A 20,015-nucleotide genomic window follows, 5' to 3' on the forward strand; every position below is an offset into this window, starting at 1 on the left:
TTTCACAGTTTAGGTTTTCAGTTAGCACCTCCGTGTAGTGTATGTTGGATGGAAAGGAAGATGTGAAAAACTGTGAGAAGTAACTGGTTGTCCCTATAGCTGATGGGTCAGGTCGTTGGAGCTCCATACAGAAATGTGTTTTTCAGTATTAGTGCGAACTTTCATTTTCATCATGGCATTTTCATTGTGAAAAGTTGAGCTGTAGTTATTTTTGGTTGAGTTTCTTTTCTATGACAAGGCTATGACTTCTCCATTAAAATTGTATTAGTCTGAGAACTAAAAAGTGTAAACTTTTTCTCCTTTCGTATACATTCACATATCTCAAAGCCAGCTATGACATTAATTGAAAGGACTAATTGAATGCCCCACTTTCTACAACACAGGTGAAAGTTCAGAAACTTGAGAGTATTTCAAAAGGATGTGAAAGCAAATTAATGTGAGAATAGCTCATGGAAAATACTCTTATAAAAGAGTGAATAGCAATTAAAAAAAAAGAAGTTTCCAAACTGTCACTTTCAAGACTGAGAGTCTCAAAGTAAAAAGCCCATGACATTTTACTCTACGATTTTATTTGTTGGCTGCTAAATTGCTTTCAGCCTCACATGTAAAATCACTATCCTCTTTATGACATATGCTTTCTTTTAAGTTTTAAAATCAGGCACTGAATCATAAAACCAAAAACCACTGCCAAGTACTTGTACGCATTTTTAAAGTAGTTATAGTGGGTCAGATTCTTAGCTGGCTTTCCTGAAGTTGTGCCGATTTACATTAGCTGATGGTCTGATTGTTTTTATAGACAATTGTTTCAATCTGTGATGGGGAAAATAAATGAAGTGAGACAGTAAAACTCTCCAGGGTTTCTTTGCTTCACTTCAGCAGTAAAATATGCAAAGAAGCCAGCTCTGTGGAATCCCTCTTTTTTTAGTGTAACCTGCTTGTTTTACCTCTGAAGTGATGCCTCCTGTAGCTAGTAGGAACTTCTCCAGTCCCAGCTCTTCTGGGGAAAAAAACCAAACCAAAACAAAAAAAACAAACAAAAAAAGAAGGGTAGCTGTCACTAAACAAGTTTCTGAACATGAAAAGTGTGACATGAAAGTAAAAGAAGTCCTGAGGGGTTGATTTTTTTCCTGCTGCTATCAAAATAACTTTATTTAGAAGCATAGTGAATCACTGCACAGTACATGTCAAATACACTGTTCCCGTGAAATGAACAGTGTCAAGCATTCATTTACTCAGGACCAGTACTTAAACAGGAAATGCAGCTGTCAGAAATCCTGAATTGAACTACGGTTCCAATATATCAATATTTGGCTTAAAAGCAGGTTCAGCTAGTGGCATGAGGGCTTATTTAGAAATGAATACATACAGTCCCTTTGCAATAATGGAGTTATAAAATGTTTCACATCTTGAAAGCTTGCATTACATTACTCTCTTCCCAAAGAGGATGCTGTCACAGGAAGAATAGCACTGAAATTGGGATATTTCTGATCAAAGAATCATGTTTTGCCTGGTCTCTTCCTGCAGACAATATTTTGTAATGCTTTGGGGGGGGGGGTTATTTCTTCTTTTTGTCTTTTTTTTTGGTCTTCTTTTTTTATTTCATTTTTTATCTTTTCAGGTCTTTGTAGAATCTCAGCCTTGCAGTACACAGCTTATCTCTCTGCACATCCTCACTCTCAAAAGGTCCAGTGGGTGAGGGGAGGAAGCTGTAGCAGAGATGAAAGTCGCTGCATTTAACTTAAATTACGCTTTCCTAAACCTCCATCCTACTTCCACTTCTTGGAAAAAGTCCTGCGGCGGGCATTCAGCAGAAAAGCGGAGGAAGAGGCGTTTGGGCTAAAGATCACCGAAGGCATCCCCTCCTCACGCCTTCCACCCCCCCCGACCCGGAAGGCTGTGAGAGGGAAGACCACCCCCGCCGCCTCCTAGAAGGGTTGACCTTCCCTCCCTTTGCGGGGGGGGGGCATCGCTGGGTGTCACGCACGGGTGGGTGGGTGACAGCTCAGCACCCTTTGCTAAGCCCGGCAATATTTCCACCTGCCTTCGCCGCTGCGCTGCCTGGCGCCGGCCCCCGCGGGACCGATTCTTCCCAGCCAAACCGGGAAGCGGTCCTGCCGCGACGGCCCGGCATCCCGCACCCCGGCGCGGAGCTGCCTCCAGGTAGGGCCCGGGGAAGGGTAAAAAGGGCAGGCGGGACGGGGGCGGCGAGGGCCGGGGGCGGGAGGCTCCTTCTTCCATTCCTCCGAGGGGCCGAGCGCCTGCCTCTGGTCAGGGCACCCCTGCGGGTGTGCGCGGGGAGCCGGGGCGGGGGGTCCCTGGCTTTACCCCGCCAGCCCCATCCCTCCGGCATATCGGGCAGCCCCTGCCCAGGGCTGTGGCTCCGTCTCCGGGGCACCTTGCCCGTTCCCCCATCCCTGCTTGTCCCCTCCAAACCCTGCCTTCCCTGCCGTGCTACCCTGAGCCACCTGGCTTGAGCACCTCTCTCCAACGCTTTCCCAGGCCCGTGATATTCTTGTTCCTTATTACAGAGATGTCATAAATAATTTAGCTCTGAAAAGGGCTTATTTCAACACACTGCCCCTCACTGGTGCTGTGAAGTTGCCCACCCCAGCCTTCCCCTGGCCCTTTCCCTTATACCTCAATGTCTTTGGAACAGGATAGGCTCCTTAAGTGCTATTGTAGATGGTAACAGCAAAAGATGATGCCTAAAACATTTGTCTATCAGCCCTCAAATACCTCATTTAGAAAAGTTAATATTTGTAATTTGCTATTATCTTTCCATTAATGCTAGTAAAAATGAATTTCTCACATCTACCTTTTCCGTTTTCCTCCCTGCAGTCAGCAGTTCACAATGTAAGAAGTTCCACTCTTCCTTTTTCAGGAGGTTTTTCAGACTGTATTGACTCACTTATCGAGACAGCTTGCTCTCTGTTTCAGTGATGAATGAGGTTCAGAAGAGTTAAAAGTACAAGTCGTAACTCTCTGGAGTTTGGAAGACTACCTCTGCATCTGCTTTCCACCTGGCAAGATTTGCATAGTAAGTAAACAACTTTACTTGTGTTGATTGAAATGAAAATGGATTTTCATTTTTACCAATAAATTGAAATCCTGGCAGAATGGTGCTTAGACCTAGTATGGTTAAGGCAACTGCTAGATTCTTTTGTTTCCTTTAGGAATCCTATGCAAATTATGGCACTGTATTGTGATATTTGAAAAAAGAGTTAAATTCCACAAGAGCCATCCTTAAAAGAGGAAAGTTTAGTGCTGAGTTTTACCAAAAGAATTTATCTTTTTTCTTTTCTCCCCCACTCCCCCCCCGTTTTCATCGAAGAGTATGTAAACCATATGGCTCAAATGTAAATGCTGTTAGCCTGGAGTAGAACAATTTCAGATAAATTGATCAGGTTCAACAGCAATGTGAGAGTAAGATTAAGGATTTGTGTTTTGCTTGGTAATAGTAGCCACTAATCTCAAACCTGGTTATTACTGAGTAGCTTGCATTATACTGTGTTCTTTAATCCCTCTTTAAAGAATGAAGGGCTGTGCTCTGCATTCCTTAGAACTTACGCTGCATGCTGATGTGATATGCCAAAAAATAATGGGATTTAGAATTAAAAATCTGGTGAGAAATTATTTTATGTAGTGGATCATAATTTCATAGTCTGTAACAGCTGTACTTCTTTTGGATGGGATAGGGTGAAAAATGGAAAGTAAATTCAAGAAATGAAAATAAAGCAAGTCCCTTCTTTCCTTCTGAAGTGCAGCAGTTTGAATCTCCATGTGTAGAAGGGAACTGAAACGAGGTCTGAGGAATTTACTGTATGACCCCTTAAAGTTGCTTGTTGCAGTACTTGGCATCCAACTTCTTCTATCTGCTTTCTAAATCTGGATGTCTCTACCAGTCAGTGTGAAAAAGGGGATGTGAAACAGTTCTTTCATCTCCTTACAGTGATTTATGGGATGGTGGCATACTTGTAAAGAACTGTGGAGAACGGTAAGAGGGAGAGAGCAGCTCTACAGTTTGATGTCATTTTGGAATATTGCTGGAAGTGCAGTAGCCCCCTGCTTCCGGCCTCTTCAGATCACGGGAAGTTTCTGACTGTGAATCTCAGGGAGGTGTCTTACAGCGGTAAGTACGTGCTTTCTCAAATTGCAAGAGTTTTGGGTAATAAAAACAAAGAAACAGAATGCTAACGAGATTTCTTTTGGCACATATCCGTGAAATCTCTCTCTCGTGTGTGTGTGTGTCTCATTTGACCATGCATGTTCAGGTCAGTGACTTGTCTGCAGAGGCTGAACTGAGTTTATTATACACCTAATCTGTCTGTTTTGTAAGCAAAACCGAGGCACAGCCTTAGGACTGGCTCTGCCTTTGGTTGTCAGTTAACCTTCTACTCTGAGGAATCTTGGAGCTGATACTCCACGCGGGTACTATTTAGTGGTGTTTTCCATTTGCCTTTGAAAGCACAGGTGACTGCATACGAAGCAATTGAGTATGAGCTGCTTCATCTCCTCCCCCTCAGTGGAAACGTTAGCACTCTCAGCTGGTGCTTATTGGTTCCACAGACAAAATTGGAAGAAATAAATCGTAGATCTCATTGTTTTCCAACAGGCGCAAAATTAGCCACCAAGATGTCCGATCTATCAACGTTGTGCTTTTCTCATTGAAGGCAAGGGAAGTTTCTACGAGCTGTTTCTATAAGGTCCAGCCTTGCAAAGTTTATACTCTTTGTGGAGGAAAAAAAAGCGCTGTTCTGTCCCGTGGTAGGTGTCTACTGGCTTGGGATCTAAGTTTGAGTGCTTCTATAAGATTGCCAGTTTAATCAGAATTGCGAAATACATCTAGTGAACAAGAAAATGGAGGAAGGAAACCCTGTGGTGCTTTCTGAATTTAAAATAAACTTGCCAAGAAAAATCTGGAGGCATTACCTGATATATGAAAACATCAGTTATGATAAAAATGTGTAACTCTGCATTTGAAAAGCCCTCTTCAGTCCCAGGCAATAGTCACATTGCTCACATGCTCAAAGGAATCTGTTTCACTGCACTTGTGATGAATCGTGAGTCTTTTTTTCTTAGGCTTTTAGAACAAGCAAGAACAGTTTGGTTTCATTTTTCTGGAGAAGAAGTGAGAAGTTACTCAAGAAAATTACTATGATGATATTTTTTTTCATGTTTATCATTGAAGCTGCCACTGGTAAGTATAAATCCTCATTTCAACAGTAGAACCTTCAAAATATTTGCTGAATGTGTGGCATCTTCTTTACAGTTGCTTAGAGTGGGGCAGGTTTTGTATTTTGCAGGTAAGTACAAAATCTTAAAAGTTTTGGCAATTTCAGCTTGGCTCCAGACTTGGGAAGTTTTGTCCAAAATACCAAAATTATGAAGGAAAAAGAGCAGACATGCGACCTGGAGATGCCTGATGATGTTGTATGGGAGCATGGCTTCATGAAGAGCCACAGCAAGGAAGAGAATGAGTCTGCTTCTTTTCGTTCCACTCAGAAGTGTGGTCGCAATAGTTGCTAAACAACAATAATCTCTGAGAGCCTCAGGAGAAATAGAGACCAAAGGCTTATTTGATTCCTGACTATTAATGCTAGACTGTGGTCCCTTTTCTGTATTTTTTATGACTTTTGTATGCAAGGGGACATTTGGGAAATTTGGTTGGAAAAGCTGACTTTGAGACTAAATTTTACACACATAATCTCATTCAAAGGCAGTTTATCTGAAGTTTTTAAGAAATCTAGCCACATAATGATTTAGTTTTAATCAAGAAGATAAGAAAATGCGAATGTTAATTCATAGAATCTCTTCTTTTATGGCAGTTGACCAGTTCTGAGGATTAGCCATAGTTGACAAGTCAAACCCTACGTAAGAATTTCTTCTTTCCCCTCCCATTTGTGGCAGCTGCCTTACTGTAGAGTGAGGCCATTGCTTGGGTGAGGTAGAATAAAGACTTGGAAAGCTGAGTTCTTAGACTGGAATTGGAATTCAGTTCTTGGACTGAATATTGCTGGAATAAATAAATACTTCCAAACCACTCTGGTGAAGGAAAGTCACTTATAAAAGACCAGTGGCACAGTAAATCACTTTAAAGTCAAGCTAATGTCATATTCTGAAAGAAGTACTTGGCTTCCTAATGTATCTTTTTTTCTGCTTTCTCTGAAGAGAAGCTGTGTCCCCTTCGTGCCTCCATTGATGTGCTAGAAGGGGAATATTTTTTCCTTTGTTATCTTGAGTCAAGGCAAGAACATTTTCAGGAAGAAGCATACACGATAAGCTGGTACAAAGGAAATGCTGGAAAGCAGCAACTGATAAAGGAAACACATGGAATTGTTTCCCAAATGAATTCTCTGGAGTTTTGGCCAGCTAAGCTCAGTGACTCTGGGAATTACTCTGTCACTCACAGGTGGGTACACGAGCTGGTGGGTGAATATCTTTCCTTTGCACTTGTCTATGAAGAAGCTAATTTCTTTGTCTTGCTTTGTGTTGCTAGTGGCATCCATACAAAGGAGGTGCAGGGAACTACACTGACTGTGGTGTCATTTTCCACACCATTTCACAATAACCATCCAGGCACACCTATAATATTTACAAGTAGCTACAGGCAGTTGCAGCCTTTTAAAGGTTCTGTACACCTTTTGATAAGGCAGGTAGCATTTCTGCTCCTTTGTGATTAATTACCTAAGCAAGATGAGTGATAGGCAACCCTTCTGTTCACTGCCAAGTAAAAGGAGACATTTGCTTGTCTTCTGCACCAGACTTATTCTCCCTTACTGCATTGAGTGGATCTCACCCTATGAGGTCTGCCAAGTGGTCTAATTGTATAGTAAAACAATAAACACAGTGGCATAGCTGAAGTCCTGCTTTCTGTGCAAACCTTTGCATGCTTGGAGCCATTCAAAGAACAAATGAAATCATTCAATTTCATTTCTTACCACGGTAGGACATCATGAGTCAAAAGGAGAAATAAGGGTGGGCCTCAATTATTTGATGGTAATCTTCATTAGACCACCATGAAAGACTAAAGGACTAAATCAAAGGTTTGCTGCACAGACTTCTTATGACTAGCTTGCACCGAAACTGTAATTCAGCATTTGCAATAGAAGCAATAATTAATTTTAAGCAGATTATTTTGCATGTAATAATTTGTGCAGTTCTCCAGGTACTAGTTTTAAGGTTCTTGCCTGGTTCATAAAGGTTTTGGGACTGTCGATACTTAAAAATGCTCTCCGCGTTTCTCCAGTAACATCGCAGACACAAGTTCAATAGTTCACAGTTTTAAGCTAGACTTCAATTGTCAACGTCCAAGTTAACTTTTTTTTTTTTGAAAATTTCATTCTGTTAAGCCCATACAGATACTCATTTTTCTGTGCATCTGAAGGCACACGCCAGAATCTTGCAATCCTTAACGCCGGAACTCTTCACAGGTCTCACCACTGGAACAATAGGCATGAGGGGATTTTTTTCATTAGATTTTAATGGGATCTTGGACTTAGTTTATATGAGGGTTCTCACTATTGGCAGGCATGTTAAAGCAGTTAATTTCAGCAAATACAGAAGATTATTTGCAGAAACAGATTTCTGCAGAGACAGAGGACTTTTAGTAATTTCTATTGATAGGGAAAAATTGCGAGCTGTTGGTTTAAGATTTAATAAGAATGACAATTAGAATGGAATTAGTTTCATTTCAGAGCATTCATAATATGTTCTGGTTTTGAAAACAGACATTTTAAGTATATTTTTATTTATCTTTTTTATTTTCAACTATTTAATTAAGAGATAGGTATTTGTAAGCCATGCGGGAAACTATTTTTAGAGTGCTTATAACTGCTTCGGCAGTTCTAGTGAACAAAGTGACAATTAGATATTATGCAGATTTTTGAGAAAAGTAAGACAACACATGTTGACAGATTTTGCAAACTAATTAAATTTAGGGATTTTTTTTCTCCCCTGGTATGTTACAACTGACAATATGCAAGAGGCGAGAGTGGAAATGATGTAACCATGTACTTGTGGTGTCTTATCCACTTATTTTTAACTTAAAGAAGAATCAGAAGTTTTCCAGCTAAAGTAGAAGTGTCCTGATGAGACATCGCATAGATAGCTAAAGGGTGCGTACGTGTGTGTTGATGTGCTCACGTGTGTTTGCCAGTATAACTTAGTTATACTAACTATAAGTCTAACTATAACTTATAGTTAGTTAGAACTTCAGATATAAATTCAGAAATTAATAGTCATCACCTGTAAGCCTGAGTGTGTCCATCTTCAGCAACTTTTCTTGAAAATAAAGATTTCATATGCACTTGTAGTGGAAATGATAAGCAGAAAAACTGTGTCACACATCTTTGGCAGGATTTCTCATTTCTATGTTTTTTTCATAGCCTATATCCTGTGGTTATCAAGAGAAAACCAGATTACAAAAAAGCAGGTCATCTGGTTGCTCTGTGTTGGTGACCTTGAAACTGAGGGAACTGACAGGTTCCTAAAAAAAAAAAAAAAAAAAAAAAAAAAAAAAAAAAAAGTGTTGAGATCCATGATAAACACATGATACATTTTAAGATGCTAATGCTGCTCACTTTTTCAATGAATTTAGAACAGTTGAAAGCAGTGGGAGTTTACACATTTAGAGTTAATATCGTAGTTTGGAAGGCAGAGTGACACTTTCTTGCAGTAGATGGAAATATTGAGATAACCCTGGCTTCTTGCAGTGAAATAGCTAAGGGATGACGTAGAGTTGGCAATGTATCCAGTAAACTTGGTTTGTATTCTCTAAGGGCTTTCACTTCCTTGTGTCCTCTCCTGAGTCAAGCTAGTTCTTGTTGTTCCTTCTTGGTGGGTTTGGCGGGGGGAGGTGAAAGGCAGAAATGGTTTTGTTTCCCACAAATTATCACTAAAGAATCTCAGCAAGTGAAAACCAGGATAGAAAGTAACAACTTAGACACTAGTAGTTTAAACAATACAACTTGATGGTTTTTTTTGGGGTTTTTTTTGGGTTTTTTTTTTGTTGAAAATCATGTGTATGGCAGATAGCTAGAAATTATGTAAGCCACATTCATCTTAGTTTGCATGGGTATGGCTTTGTCACCTTCCAGGGAGCTGCTCTTTTCTGGATTTTGGCTCATCAGGTAGAATATCTTGATCCACTTTGGGTGAAATCCTCATATTTGTCAAAGTGATTTCACCAAATATGATTGCAGAAGAAAGCCTCTGGGGAGTGACAGTGCTGCAGAGATCATGTGCCTTTATTGATCCTTTTCTTCCTTTTGCTGAATCTAAATATTAAAACTATATGTATTTTATGGCTAGATCCATAGCTGCCTCTCCAGCAGTATTCAGACTTGGTGGAATTAATTGGAACCAATGTTTATGTCTACACCTAAACTTATCTTAGGTACCTTTACTGTCAGGGAGAGAGAGAGAGGCCTTTCTGGGGCACGGATTATTTTGTCCTAAACCGAACATATAAAATAGGTCAAGTAAACTGTGCTGTAAAGGGGTGACTACTGAGTGTGGTCCTGCTGCTGCCTGTGATGAGTAGCTCTGATTTAAATGTGTAAATGTGATGTTGAAGAATAGGTGAGAAGGACTCCTCCACCCACCGTGAATACCCATGCGAGTACATCTCTGATGGAAAAGTTTTGATAAGGTTTTTCCTGTTTTTGACACCCTAGTTAGCCGATTGAGAAACCAAAGCGCTGTGTTTTGATTTAGATAGTCAATTGCAATTATGAGTCATGAATTTCTCAAGTGAGTAAGGAGAACAAGGAGAACCTGTGTAGGCTGAAAAGGGCTACAATGCAATCAGAGTGAGCGAAATACCTAAATACATCTATTTGGGGAACTTAGAAAGGGGGGAAAAAACAAACCAAAACTTGGTCTAAATTCATCATATGAATGATGTTCTAATAGTTCTTCTGAATCTGGTAACAGTAAAAGGCATGTCAGTCAAGAATGGTTTTTAAGCTGATACACTCGTCGGGCTTGCTTCTCCATTTCACTGCTTTGTCCCCTTAGCCCTTCTCATCAAAATGATATTTGACTGGTTTCAATTCTCCTGGGAATGATTCCTTTTTCTTTTCTTGGAGACAGAAAAGGTTCAAACATATTTGTGAAGATATGACTGACAGTGGAAGGAAGTGCTCCGTGATTGCTGCTTTTGCTTTGTCAGACCCTACTTGTTCAGTAAAAAATGAGAGCTTTATGCACTAATTGCAAAATCTCACCCATTAATTTACAGCAGTTTACAACATTCTCTTAATGCCTAACTTTGACAAAGTTAGGCCAGCTTTGCAAAACTTAAGCCAAAACTCCTCCAGCTTCTTTCTTGGTAGTCATGTATTTGGACATCTCCAGTAATGAAATAACTCACAGCTATAATCTGATTATTTAGAGGAATATGTCAATAGAACATAACAGATACCTGAATGACAACGGTCAGCTCCTAGATATGCAAAAGACGTATTTTTGGAGTATATTCACCTGATCTTTTATAGGTACTGCGTGGGACATGAGGACTCTTCTTTAGGAGTGGTAGTTCCTGGGTCTTCCAGTCAACCTGGGGTGGCCAGCTACAGTAAATCTCTGATCAGTGCAAACAGAAAGACAAAGAGATGAATCCTTTCCAAAATGCCTTGTTTTGCAGACATGCTTGAATCCATAAGTGATTCTGTAATTCATGAGATTTGCATAGTTTCGAAATATTTCCGAAATATTGGTGACTATCTGCACAGTGTTGATCAATGAATAATGTTGTTTTGTGAACAATAGCAGAGTTGCCCATCTTATTTTTGACATATTTTACAAATATATTTTTCAGTTACTACTTTAAACCTTAGTAACGCATAGGAGATTAAACTTGCAAAATTAGTAGCTGATACAAGATCCTAAAACTCTTTTATGTTCACTTTTAATATACAGCATGCCACGATTGTTGCATCCTTGCTCTGGTTGATATAGCATATATTGTCATATTTCATAGATATAACTGTATTGTCAAATGTTTTGTGGTAGATGATTTAGTTTAGATAACTCTTTTGTTATGGGAAATTACACATACTTGGTGTTAGAAAAGTAGTAATGGGGAATGTAATAATTAGGTCACTGTAGATGTACTTTTTACCTAACAGATATATTAGAAAATTTACTTGTATTTTGTTGTATAACTCACTAAACTACATTCCTTTAAAAAGCTCCTAAAACTGATTTTGCCATTTTTTTTTCATAGCAATGGAAAACAAAATTTCACAATTCAAAAGTGGACCTTGAATGTGCTTGAAAGAAATAAAAGCAGCTGTTTCAACAAAAATCATTTAACTACAGAAATTAAAAATGCTGGAACTGGTCATTCACTGAAATGCAGTGATTTGTCTGTCAATGAAAATGACAGCATAACATGGTACAAGGTAATTACTGAAACAGTGTCACTCAAATCATTGCCTACAGAAAAAACATCTGATTGCAGGAAAAATTAACTGCAAGCAAATTTTTAGAAGCATCTATGAACCTTGTAAACCTTTAATTTCTCAGTGTATTAGGGAAATACAGAAGATTTTTTTTTTCTCTGCTCTCAGATCCTTTTTTAGAAAAAAATCACCTGTAATAAGAAATTATTAGTTAACTGGTAGTTTCAAATGGTAAAAGATCTGATGCGCATGTCTGTTTGCTGCTTTAGCTAGCAGCTGCTTTAGCCAGCTGCGACTTTGCTGATACAGATATTATCCTGACACTACATGACGTGCCAAGATATTTGTTTTACAGTTGGCACGTGCTTGTAAAGTAATTGCAAACTTCTCAATTTTGCTCTTTCTGAACACTTTTTACAAAATGTGTAACAGATCCAGTTCTGTTCATTTTAGGCAAATCATGGGTTTTCTCTCTACCAGCTTTTGTCAGAATACAGATGATAGTCGTGTAAGCACCTGTAACTGTCGGGTGTTGTCCTCAACCATTGGATGAAGCACCCTGCAGATGTTTCTTCCACTCTGTCCTTATGCATCGCCTTGATCAGTGCTCCTTATTCCTCTCAGGTGTCTTGGTTGGAGAAACAGACCCTCTTCACTTTGCGTTGAATCAGTTTCAGGAAAGGATTTTGACAGCTTAAGTATGGGCATCTGGATTCTGCCTGGCAGAATGAACCACAGCCCTGCTTCCTTGTCCTGTGGGGCCTAAGAGGATAGGACCATTGATGGGTAGGGCCATAGGTGGATATGTTTTCCTCAGTAAAGGACCATACCCCAGACTGACCTCTCTCATGGCTAAGCAGAGTATACTGATGCCCAATATATCAATGGCTAATACTATGTGAGACAGATGAAGCAGCCATCCTTGTGCCTAAATATCCTTTGGCACTTGATTGGGTGAAAGTTTTCAAAGCCTTCCTATCACAGTCTAAGCTGACATAGATAAAAGAGGGATGGTCACATGTGCGTTTGTGTAGGAGTCTGGTAGCAAGCATATGCATCCAGGAAATGTCCATTCCCCGGACAATTTACAGCAGTGATCATTTTCCTTCTTCATCTAAGGTAAATCAGACCAGAACCAAATATTGCTGTTTTTTCCCAGGAGATTTCACTTAGCATGTGCTATGAATTAAAAAAAACCCAACAAACCAGAGTTTGTTTTGCGGGATAGGGAGGATAAACAAATGTGAGTCCAACTCGTCACCCTCAGAGATGGTCACTTTCCCTATTGTTGAGGCATTTTGCTTTAACCTGAAAGCTCCTCAGAAGTCTAGACAACTTTTGGCCACAAGCAGGTGGCACCTACAGACCCAAGACATCATTTTGAAAAAAATAGATCATAGAATCATAGAATGATGCGTGCATTTAAATTCCCGAGACAATATTTTTATAGTCAGATGCTTACTTGGAATTGCAGTGCTCTCAACTTCTAATGGGTTAAATGTTCAGACGTTAAGTGACCATGACAGAAAATTGTGCCCCATTTCTTTTGGGTCAGTTAAATGTCATTGAGATAACGAAAGAAGGATGGTGACGCTTCTTTTCAAAAATCATTTTTAACATCTTTAAGATTTTGAATGTATGTTTGCTACAGAACAGTATTTTCTGTCTTTATTGATGCAGGACTGTAAGAACTTTGAAAATGAAACAGAACGGGAACTGGATTTTAAAACCTTAACAGTACAGCACTCTGGGATATATACCTGTAAAATTTTAATCAATCATGAAGGAAAGACATATCACAGCACAAATACAATTAAACTGGTAGTAGAAGAAGGTAAGAAAGCTTTCTGAAATTTTGAAGCACGCTTTTTTGTTCACCTTACTATGGAGATTTTTAATTACAGCTCTCATTTGATAAATATATACAAGGGTGATCAATCTGGTAATCTGAACTATTTTGCAATAATTTCAAAAGTAAAAAAAAAAACAACCACGAACAGCAGAAGTTGTTTATATGACAGGTTACCAATTTTGGAAAATGTATTTAGTATGTTTTCCCTGCAGTTATATTTTTTCAAAATTAGCTGCTGTAAGTCAGTCGTACAAACTTACGAAGAGTTTTGGGGCAGAGCCTTTCCAACCATTGTAAATTGTCCCTGTACGTGTATGCATGTGGAAAAAAAATTCAACAGGACATACTGTCTTTTACACTACTTAATAATGCCAGAGCCCAGATGTTATTCTTTGAATTAAATGGAATCTATGTTTTAGAAATAAAGCAAATGTGTAATTTTTGCTGTGGTAGAACGTAAGTAAGCTCTTGCTTCAATAGCAGTACTTCTTTCTATTTTAGATGCACCAGAGGCTGTAACTTTGGAGATAGTTGGACACGATGAAGAAATTGAAACGGAAATAGGTATCAAATTAGTACAAGAATCTTTGTGGTAGCTTTTGTATATACATGCTTTTATTCTGATCTCCTTATGGTTGATGGTCTGTCTAAGTGTAATCAAACTAGGAATTGTCTGTGGACCCTCCTGGATCTGATCCGTCTTCACATCTGCTTATATTTTGCCTAGTGCATTGCATGATTGATGTACGAGTACACTGAATTTCCTCTCTTACAGAGGCAGAAGCTGAGATTGCTGCTATGACCAGCAAGAGAAAGTGGTGATGCTGATAAACCAGCTCTCCGCAGCTTTCTTTTGTAGATAGCAAACTCCAGGGAGTGATGTGTGAAAGATGTCCAGTTTGTTTAGCAAACGGCAATAATGAGTAATTCCCTTAATACCTGATGCAGTTGACGATGTTATTCTGCAGGGAAATGAGAAGTGTGAGGGCTGACAGTCCTGGCAATGTGAGCATGCAGATCTGTCATTGCTGAAAAGAATTGGTTATATTGTCAAAAATCAAACCTTGACTGTTCTTCTCACTGGGAGCAGGTTAGATAACACAGTCTGCAGGCTTCATGCAGTGTTGGACAAGATCCAGAATTTTGTGATTGAGGCTGTAAATTTTTTTGAAACAGAAATTTACCTGTCTTTTGCCTTTCCTGTGCCTGAAGACTTCTCCAATCTGGTTACCTAGTCCTTCCTTTCCAAGTCTGAAAAATTATATTTACTTCCGCTGTTGCTCATACGTGTATCTCATTTGCTCAGCCAGGACCTCAGATGCTAAGGTCCAGATGCTTTTTCTTCCTTCCTACAAATACCACTTGGTAGGTCCTTTTTTCAATGGTAGTACCCCAATCTTATGATGCCTCATATCTCCCAACCTCCCAGTACATCCTTCCTGCACAGTTCTTCCCCCTTACTGTGCTTGTGCCAACCCTTAGAAGGTAGCAGCATTCAGCATAAAATGATTATGAATCATCTGTCTTCCATTTCTTATCCGTCTTGATAAGATCTTTTGATAAGGTCATTAAACTACCTGGTGAGTGGTGAGACAGGTGGCATGGTGGACAGTGAAGGGAATTTTGGATGGCCTTTCAAACTTGTCATTGGTTAGATGGTGTTCTATAATATTTCCCCGAAAACAGCTGTTGTGTATGGTGAAAAGGCTAGAGTTGCAAGGTAGATGATACTAGAAACTTGGGTCTATGTTTCAATCTGTGCAATTATGACTTGGACTTCTAAGTTCAGAATTGAAGATGAGCAGATTTTCATCTGTATCCTGCTTTAAACGTTCTTAAGCAGTTCCATTGGAAGCATTCACTCTGATAAATCTTGAGAAGGCAACTTATAATGTGTGCCCTTAGAGAATTCCTGGGTAGGCCGCGCTTACTGGAAAACATTTCTGCATGATGGCCTGAGCAAGAACTAACATGCAGCTTTTGTGGCTTAGTAAAGGGCATTCTGGTTGTGTTCCCTGGAAATGATACTGGCATAGCCTAGAAATGGTGTTGGAAAGTTGCAGATACCCTTAGGTCCAGCTTCCCATGACAACGTTTAAAATAAAATGCCTTACAAATCATCAAATCTCACACCCAGAGATTATTTGCAGAGCTGTAGCCTTCTGTCTTTATTTTCCCAAGTGTACAGTTGTCTTTTTACTTTTGCTCTTATGATTAATCAGACTCTTAAGAGGTGGTTCCTGTCATTTCCAGTTAGTGCTCTGAAATGGTACAAAGTAGCTGTCTAACTAAGTGACTTATAAATACTTCAAGGGTGGGTGTCAGGAGGATGGGGCCAGGCTCTTTTCAGTGGTGCCCAGCAACAGGACAAGAGGTAATGGGTACAAACTTGGACATAGGAAGTTCCATCTCAACATGAGGAGGAACTTCTTTACTTTGAGGGTGGCAGAGCCCTGGCACAGGCTGCCCAGAGAGGTGGTGGAGTCTCCGTCTCTGGAGACACTCAAAACCCGCCTGGACGCGTTCCTGTGCCACCTGCTGTAGGTGACCCTGCTCTGGCAGGGGGGTTGGACTAGACGATCTCCAGAGGTCCCTTCCAATCCCTGCTATTCTGTGATTCACACATTCAGGATTATGCCGATTTCCAGGTGTGGAGCTGGGATGAGAATTTATTCTGTGAGACTTCAGCAGGGGCTCTAACAGGTTTTGTTTTTCCTTTGAGTAACAGCATATACTTTAGCTTTTATAATCAATTGGTTGTAATTTCCCTTATCAGTTACTTACTTTTCCTGGCCCTGGGATGCTGGTGATGGGTTGCCCTCTCCTGTTCTCTGCCTGCAGCACACAATTTAGTTCATAGAATCATAGAATATCTTGAGTTGGAAGGGACCCATAAGGATCATTGAGTCCAGCACTGTTTAGTTCTCTAAAGCCTGAAACGCTCTCACCTATTTAAACTCTTCTGGCTGTGACAGAGTTTATCTGAGAGAAAGCAGTGGATGGCTATCACTCTGCAACAGGGTGCAAGACAGGCCTGTGCATGGTTCCCAAAGCCACCACCAGTGCAGGTGTAACATGTATGAAACACCATGCAGGGGCTACAAAGTCCAGAAAGGAGCACAGCTCCTGGGATACATTGCCTGAAAAGCTGACACGCTACTGCACTGTGAAGATGAATGCTACTTCTGACTAGATCTTCTCATCTTATGCTTTGTTTAGGTAAAGAAGAGATACTCAATTGCACAGGTTTCTTGGGTTATTATATGCGAGAAGATGCCAGCCTCTACTGGTTAATTAATCAAACGTTTCCAGAAAAATGTGCAGGTCTCCCCGAGAATGGACCTTCAATATGTGAAGAAGAGTTCAAAAAATTACAGTAGGTTTCCTGAAGATACCTCACTTTTGTTTGTATGTGATAATGTCCTGCACTTTGTGGACTGCAAATTCAGTAAAATGTCTAGGGTTATTTTAGAACTTTTTTCTGAAAATCTGCCTCTCAGCTGTTGTAGATTTCAGTACAGTGTTGCTAAGACCTTTCCTTGTTGCAGGTTGGGAAACAAGTTCTATGTCACAAGGCTACTACGGATTAAAAAAGTAACAGAGGAGGACATGCATCATAATTTCACCTGCATGTTGCAAGCTGATGAAAGAACACAAATAAAAATAGTGAAATTGAAGAAAGGTATGGTATAATCTATGATCATACTCCTCATAGATAATTATTGATCCTGCCAGCCTTCTCAATCCTGAGGGCAGGGTACTGATTCAGAACATCTCTCCAGGAACATCTGCGTGCTTATGAAGGCCCTGGTCCATCTAACGCTGGACCTAACAACGCCCGCCAAGGTGATTCCTCCTGCTGTGAGACAGGGGCAGCAGGGGTTGCTGCTACGACTGCTAGAGCAGCTGTGTGAGGGCTCCATAGTTCAACTGCTGCTGCTGCTGTGGACATAGCTGGGGGGCTGAGATATGTTCTGGCTGACAGATCCCTGGGCGGAACTTTGCTGCGTCTCATGACAGAGCATTCCCTGTGCTCTCCTACTCACCAGATTGGTGGGATCATCAGATTGGTGGGATCACTGCATAAGCCTTGGTTAACTACCCAAGACTTATGCAGCCCAGAGTCTGCTGTTTGGATCACTTTGTTTATTAAGCAGCTCTTTATAAAATTGAAATCTGAGCTTTTGATTATTTTTTGTGTTTTTATGTTTTTGTTTGTGTGGGTTTTGTTTGGTTGTTTTTTTTTCTTTTTTTTTTCCTCCACCTGGAAAGGTCAGTCTTTTATATTCCTGGTAATGCCTGACAAGTTCTGGTCAGCACTTTCTCTCTTGACAGGGACTCTATCCTCCTAGCTATGGAAAGCTGACCTCTACCATACAGTAGTACTGCACATTTATAGTCCAGGCAGCCTGGGCATTCACAGGAAATGAGCATTCCCTTCTTGTTTTCCATCTCTCTCAGACCTTTCCAAGCTTTTCTGGGAGGAAATATGTGAAAATAGACTAGTCAAAAGATGATGCATATAATAAAGCAAATGAAATACCAAATACAATGAGCATGACTTGACAATGCCTTCATAAAGAGTTCACAAAGATTTAAGCATTAAAAATCTGTATTTGGAACTAAAAAGACAAAACCAACACAAAATAATACTAATAAATAAAAGCCTGAAAGAGACCAAAGACAGAATTAAAAAAAAAATAAAATCTTATCCAAAGAGATTAAAAGGGATATTAAGGACTGTTATGGATGGATGGAGAGAGGGGCAAAAGGTAGAGAATAATAGGAAATAATAACCTGAAGGAATCTCATCACGTTCCTGTGCAGCCTGCTCTAGGTGACCCTGCACTGGCAGGGGGATTGGACTAGATGATCTCCAGAGCTCTCTTCCAACCCCTACCATGCTGTGATAAAAGCGGGTGATCACCAGTTTGGGATGCTGCACATTCTTGAGGATCTGTAGTGTCAGTCTTGATCCCACATGCAGTTAATTTCTGTGTATGGAGGGTGTGACTGCATGCAAGGTTGTTTCTCCAGTTTTTAGAGTAATCCACGTTCTGTAGGTCTTCTCAGGACAAATGGCATGCCTATGTGCATATTAGCATTAGTAGCAGTATTAGCAGGAGAGGATTCACATCAACATTGTTATTTTTTTAGGGTGATTTTAAGATGCCATCAGTATTGAATAAGCAATCTTGTAATATAATGCCCTTTTTTAAGGCTATGTTTTCCTGGGTTTCTGTTTTACAGGGAACACCCAAGATCTGCCTGTCCACATATTTACAACTGGAATGGTCCTTGCTGTACTATTTCCATGTGTTGCTGTAGCTGTGGTGATTGTCTCTGTGATGTTTAGAGTTGACTTAGTTCTATTTTACAGGAACGTATGCAGAAGAGATGACACTGTTGGAGGTATGACTTGGCAAATGCTGACATTGAAATAAGTGTATTGATTAAAAAATAGTTTCTGGTAGGTTCTATAAAACAACCATCTTTGAGGAAGAGACAAAATAAATCCAGGAGTTTTGCGAGTAAAACCAGCAAAGAATATGTAAAAGAGAACTTGATGGTCAGGTGCTAAAGTGAGTTTGTTATACACCTGGTGCAGTAACAGCAGATAAACACAGTGAAGCAGCTGTCTCTGGAGAAGGTAGCGGAAGGGTCATGGTTAGATGCTGTTCAGATGTGCTCTGTTCTGACATCTTCTTCATCATAGAAGTTGATGAACGTGGAGAAGTTTACAATTATCTGTCTGTAAAGAGGATGAGCACTCTGGAGTTGTCAGACAGGCAGATTGACAGAAATTTGTTTTCACCTCACTGATGCCCTCCAGTGAGGTGAAGGTTAAGATGCTTCCTTGACTGTAAAGGCCATTGCAGTGTTTATAGGTTTGTCACTAAATGCACTTAAGGAGAGGAGGAGAGCACGCTACCAGGATCTTCCTAGGCAGCGTTGCTGTGACCTTGATGTAAGGAACAAGCCTGACAGTTACCCAGTTCTGGGTATAATTTTTCTGAAAATTGTGGTCACGAAACTTGCGGTATATATGTACCTGATTTGCTTAGCCCTCTTTAGTCTCTAAATCGCCTTGAATAAAGTGCAGTGCCTGGAGATTTTTCAGTAATGGGTGGATGAAATTTACGCCTGCCAGCATTATTTATCTGTCCGTTGATGTTAGCTATCACTGTGTACACTGGCTTACAGGGAGGATCTCGGAGAACCTGGACTAGGCCACCCTGGAGGAACTGATTGTCTGATACTAGGCAATAGATTTCCTACTCCTAGAGCTCTTGCATGTGTAGGGGTTCACGGGCTTTATTTTGTGCTCCCTCTTATGAACTACATGTAGTAAAGTATCTGGAAAGGGAAGCAAAGAAGTACAGTTTAAGAAGCAAAGCTATGTGCGCTGCTGTATCAATCCAGATAGTTGTTCTGTGGCAAGGTTCAATTAGATATTGCTCGGTGTGGTAGACCTGGCCTCTGAATTGGTCTTGGATTTTGCTTTTGTAAATTACTGCTGAAAGCATTACCAGACATGGTAATTAAAGTAATAATTTGGTTCATTCTCTTTTGCCAGTACCCATTCTACAGAACTACTTGATAGTCTTAGACAGAAAGTAACATAAATGTGGAATTGTGCAGTATCACTTAAATAGCATTCTTATCAGGTTACAGACACATATTTTGCTTCCCTTAATTTTCTTGATCATCACAGATGTGACATTAACTGGTTAAATTAATCTATTTAAAAAAAAAAC

The 20,015-nt window shown here is 40.1% G+C and overlaps 1 protein-coding gene across 1 annotated transcript in view; it reads left to right on the forward strand.

Annotated features, from left to right (window-relative positions):
* Positions 1-1,672: 1,672 nt before the first annotated feature.
* Positions 1,673-20,015, forward strand: part of IL18RAP (interleukin 18 receptor accessory protein) — a 46,237-nt gene continuing 27,894 nt past the window's right edge. The window contains exons 1-12 of the mRNA XM_074609542.1: positions 1,673-2,160; positions 2,938-3,037; positions 3,950-4,129; positions 4,613-4,764; positions 5,080-5,197; positions 6,169-6,409; positions 11,228-11,405; positions 13,086-13,239; positions 13,759-13,821; positions 16,477-16,633; positions 16,806-16,939; positions 18,508-18,669. Coding sequence (XP_074465643.1) covers positions 5,155-5,197; positions 6,169-6,409; positions 11,228-11,405; positions 13,086-13,239; positions 13,759-13,821; positions 16,477-16,633; positions 16,806-16,939; positions 18,508-18,669 — 1,132 coding nt within the window. The 5' untranslated portion in view covers positions 1,673-2,160; positions 2,938-3,037; positions 3,950-4,129; positions 4,613-4,764; positions 5,080-5,154. The remainder of the gene's footprint in view (positions 2,161-2,937; positions 3,038-3,949; positions 4,130-4,612; positions 4,765-5,079; positions 5,198-6,168; positions 6,410-11,227; positions 11,406-13,085; positions 13,240-13,758; positions 13,822-16,476; positions 16,634-16,805; positions 16,940-18,507; positions 18,670-20,015) is intronic.

Source organism: Larus michahellis, chromosome 1, assembly GCF_964199755.1.
Source record: "Larus michahellis chromosome 1, bLarMic1.1, whole genome shotgun sequence".
In the NCBI taxonomy this organism is placed as follows: Eukaryota; Metazoa; Chordata; class Aves; order Charadriiformes; family Laridae; genus Larus; species Larus michahellis.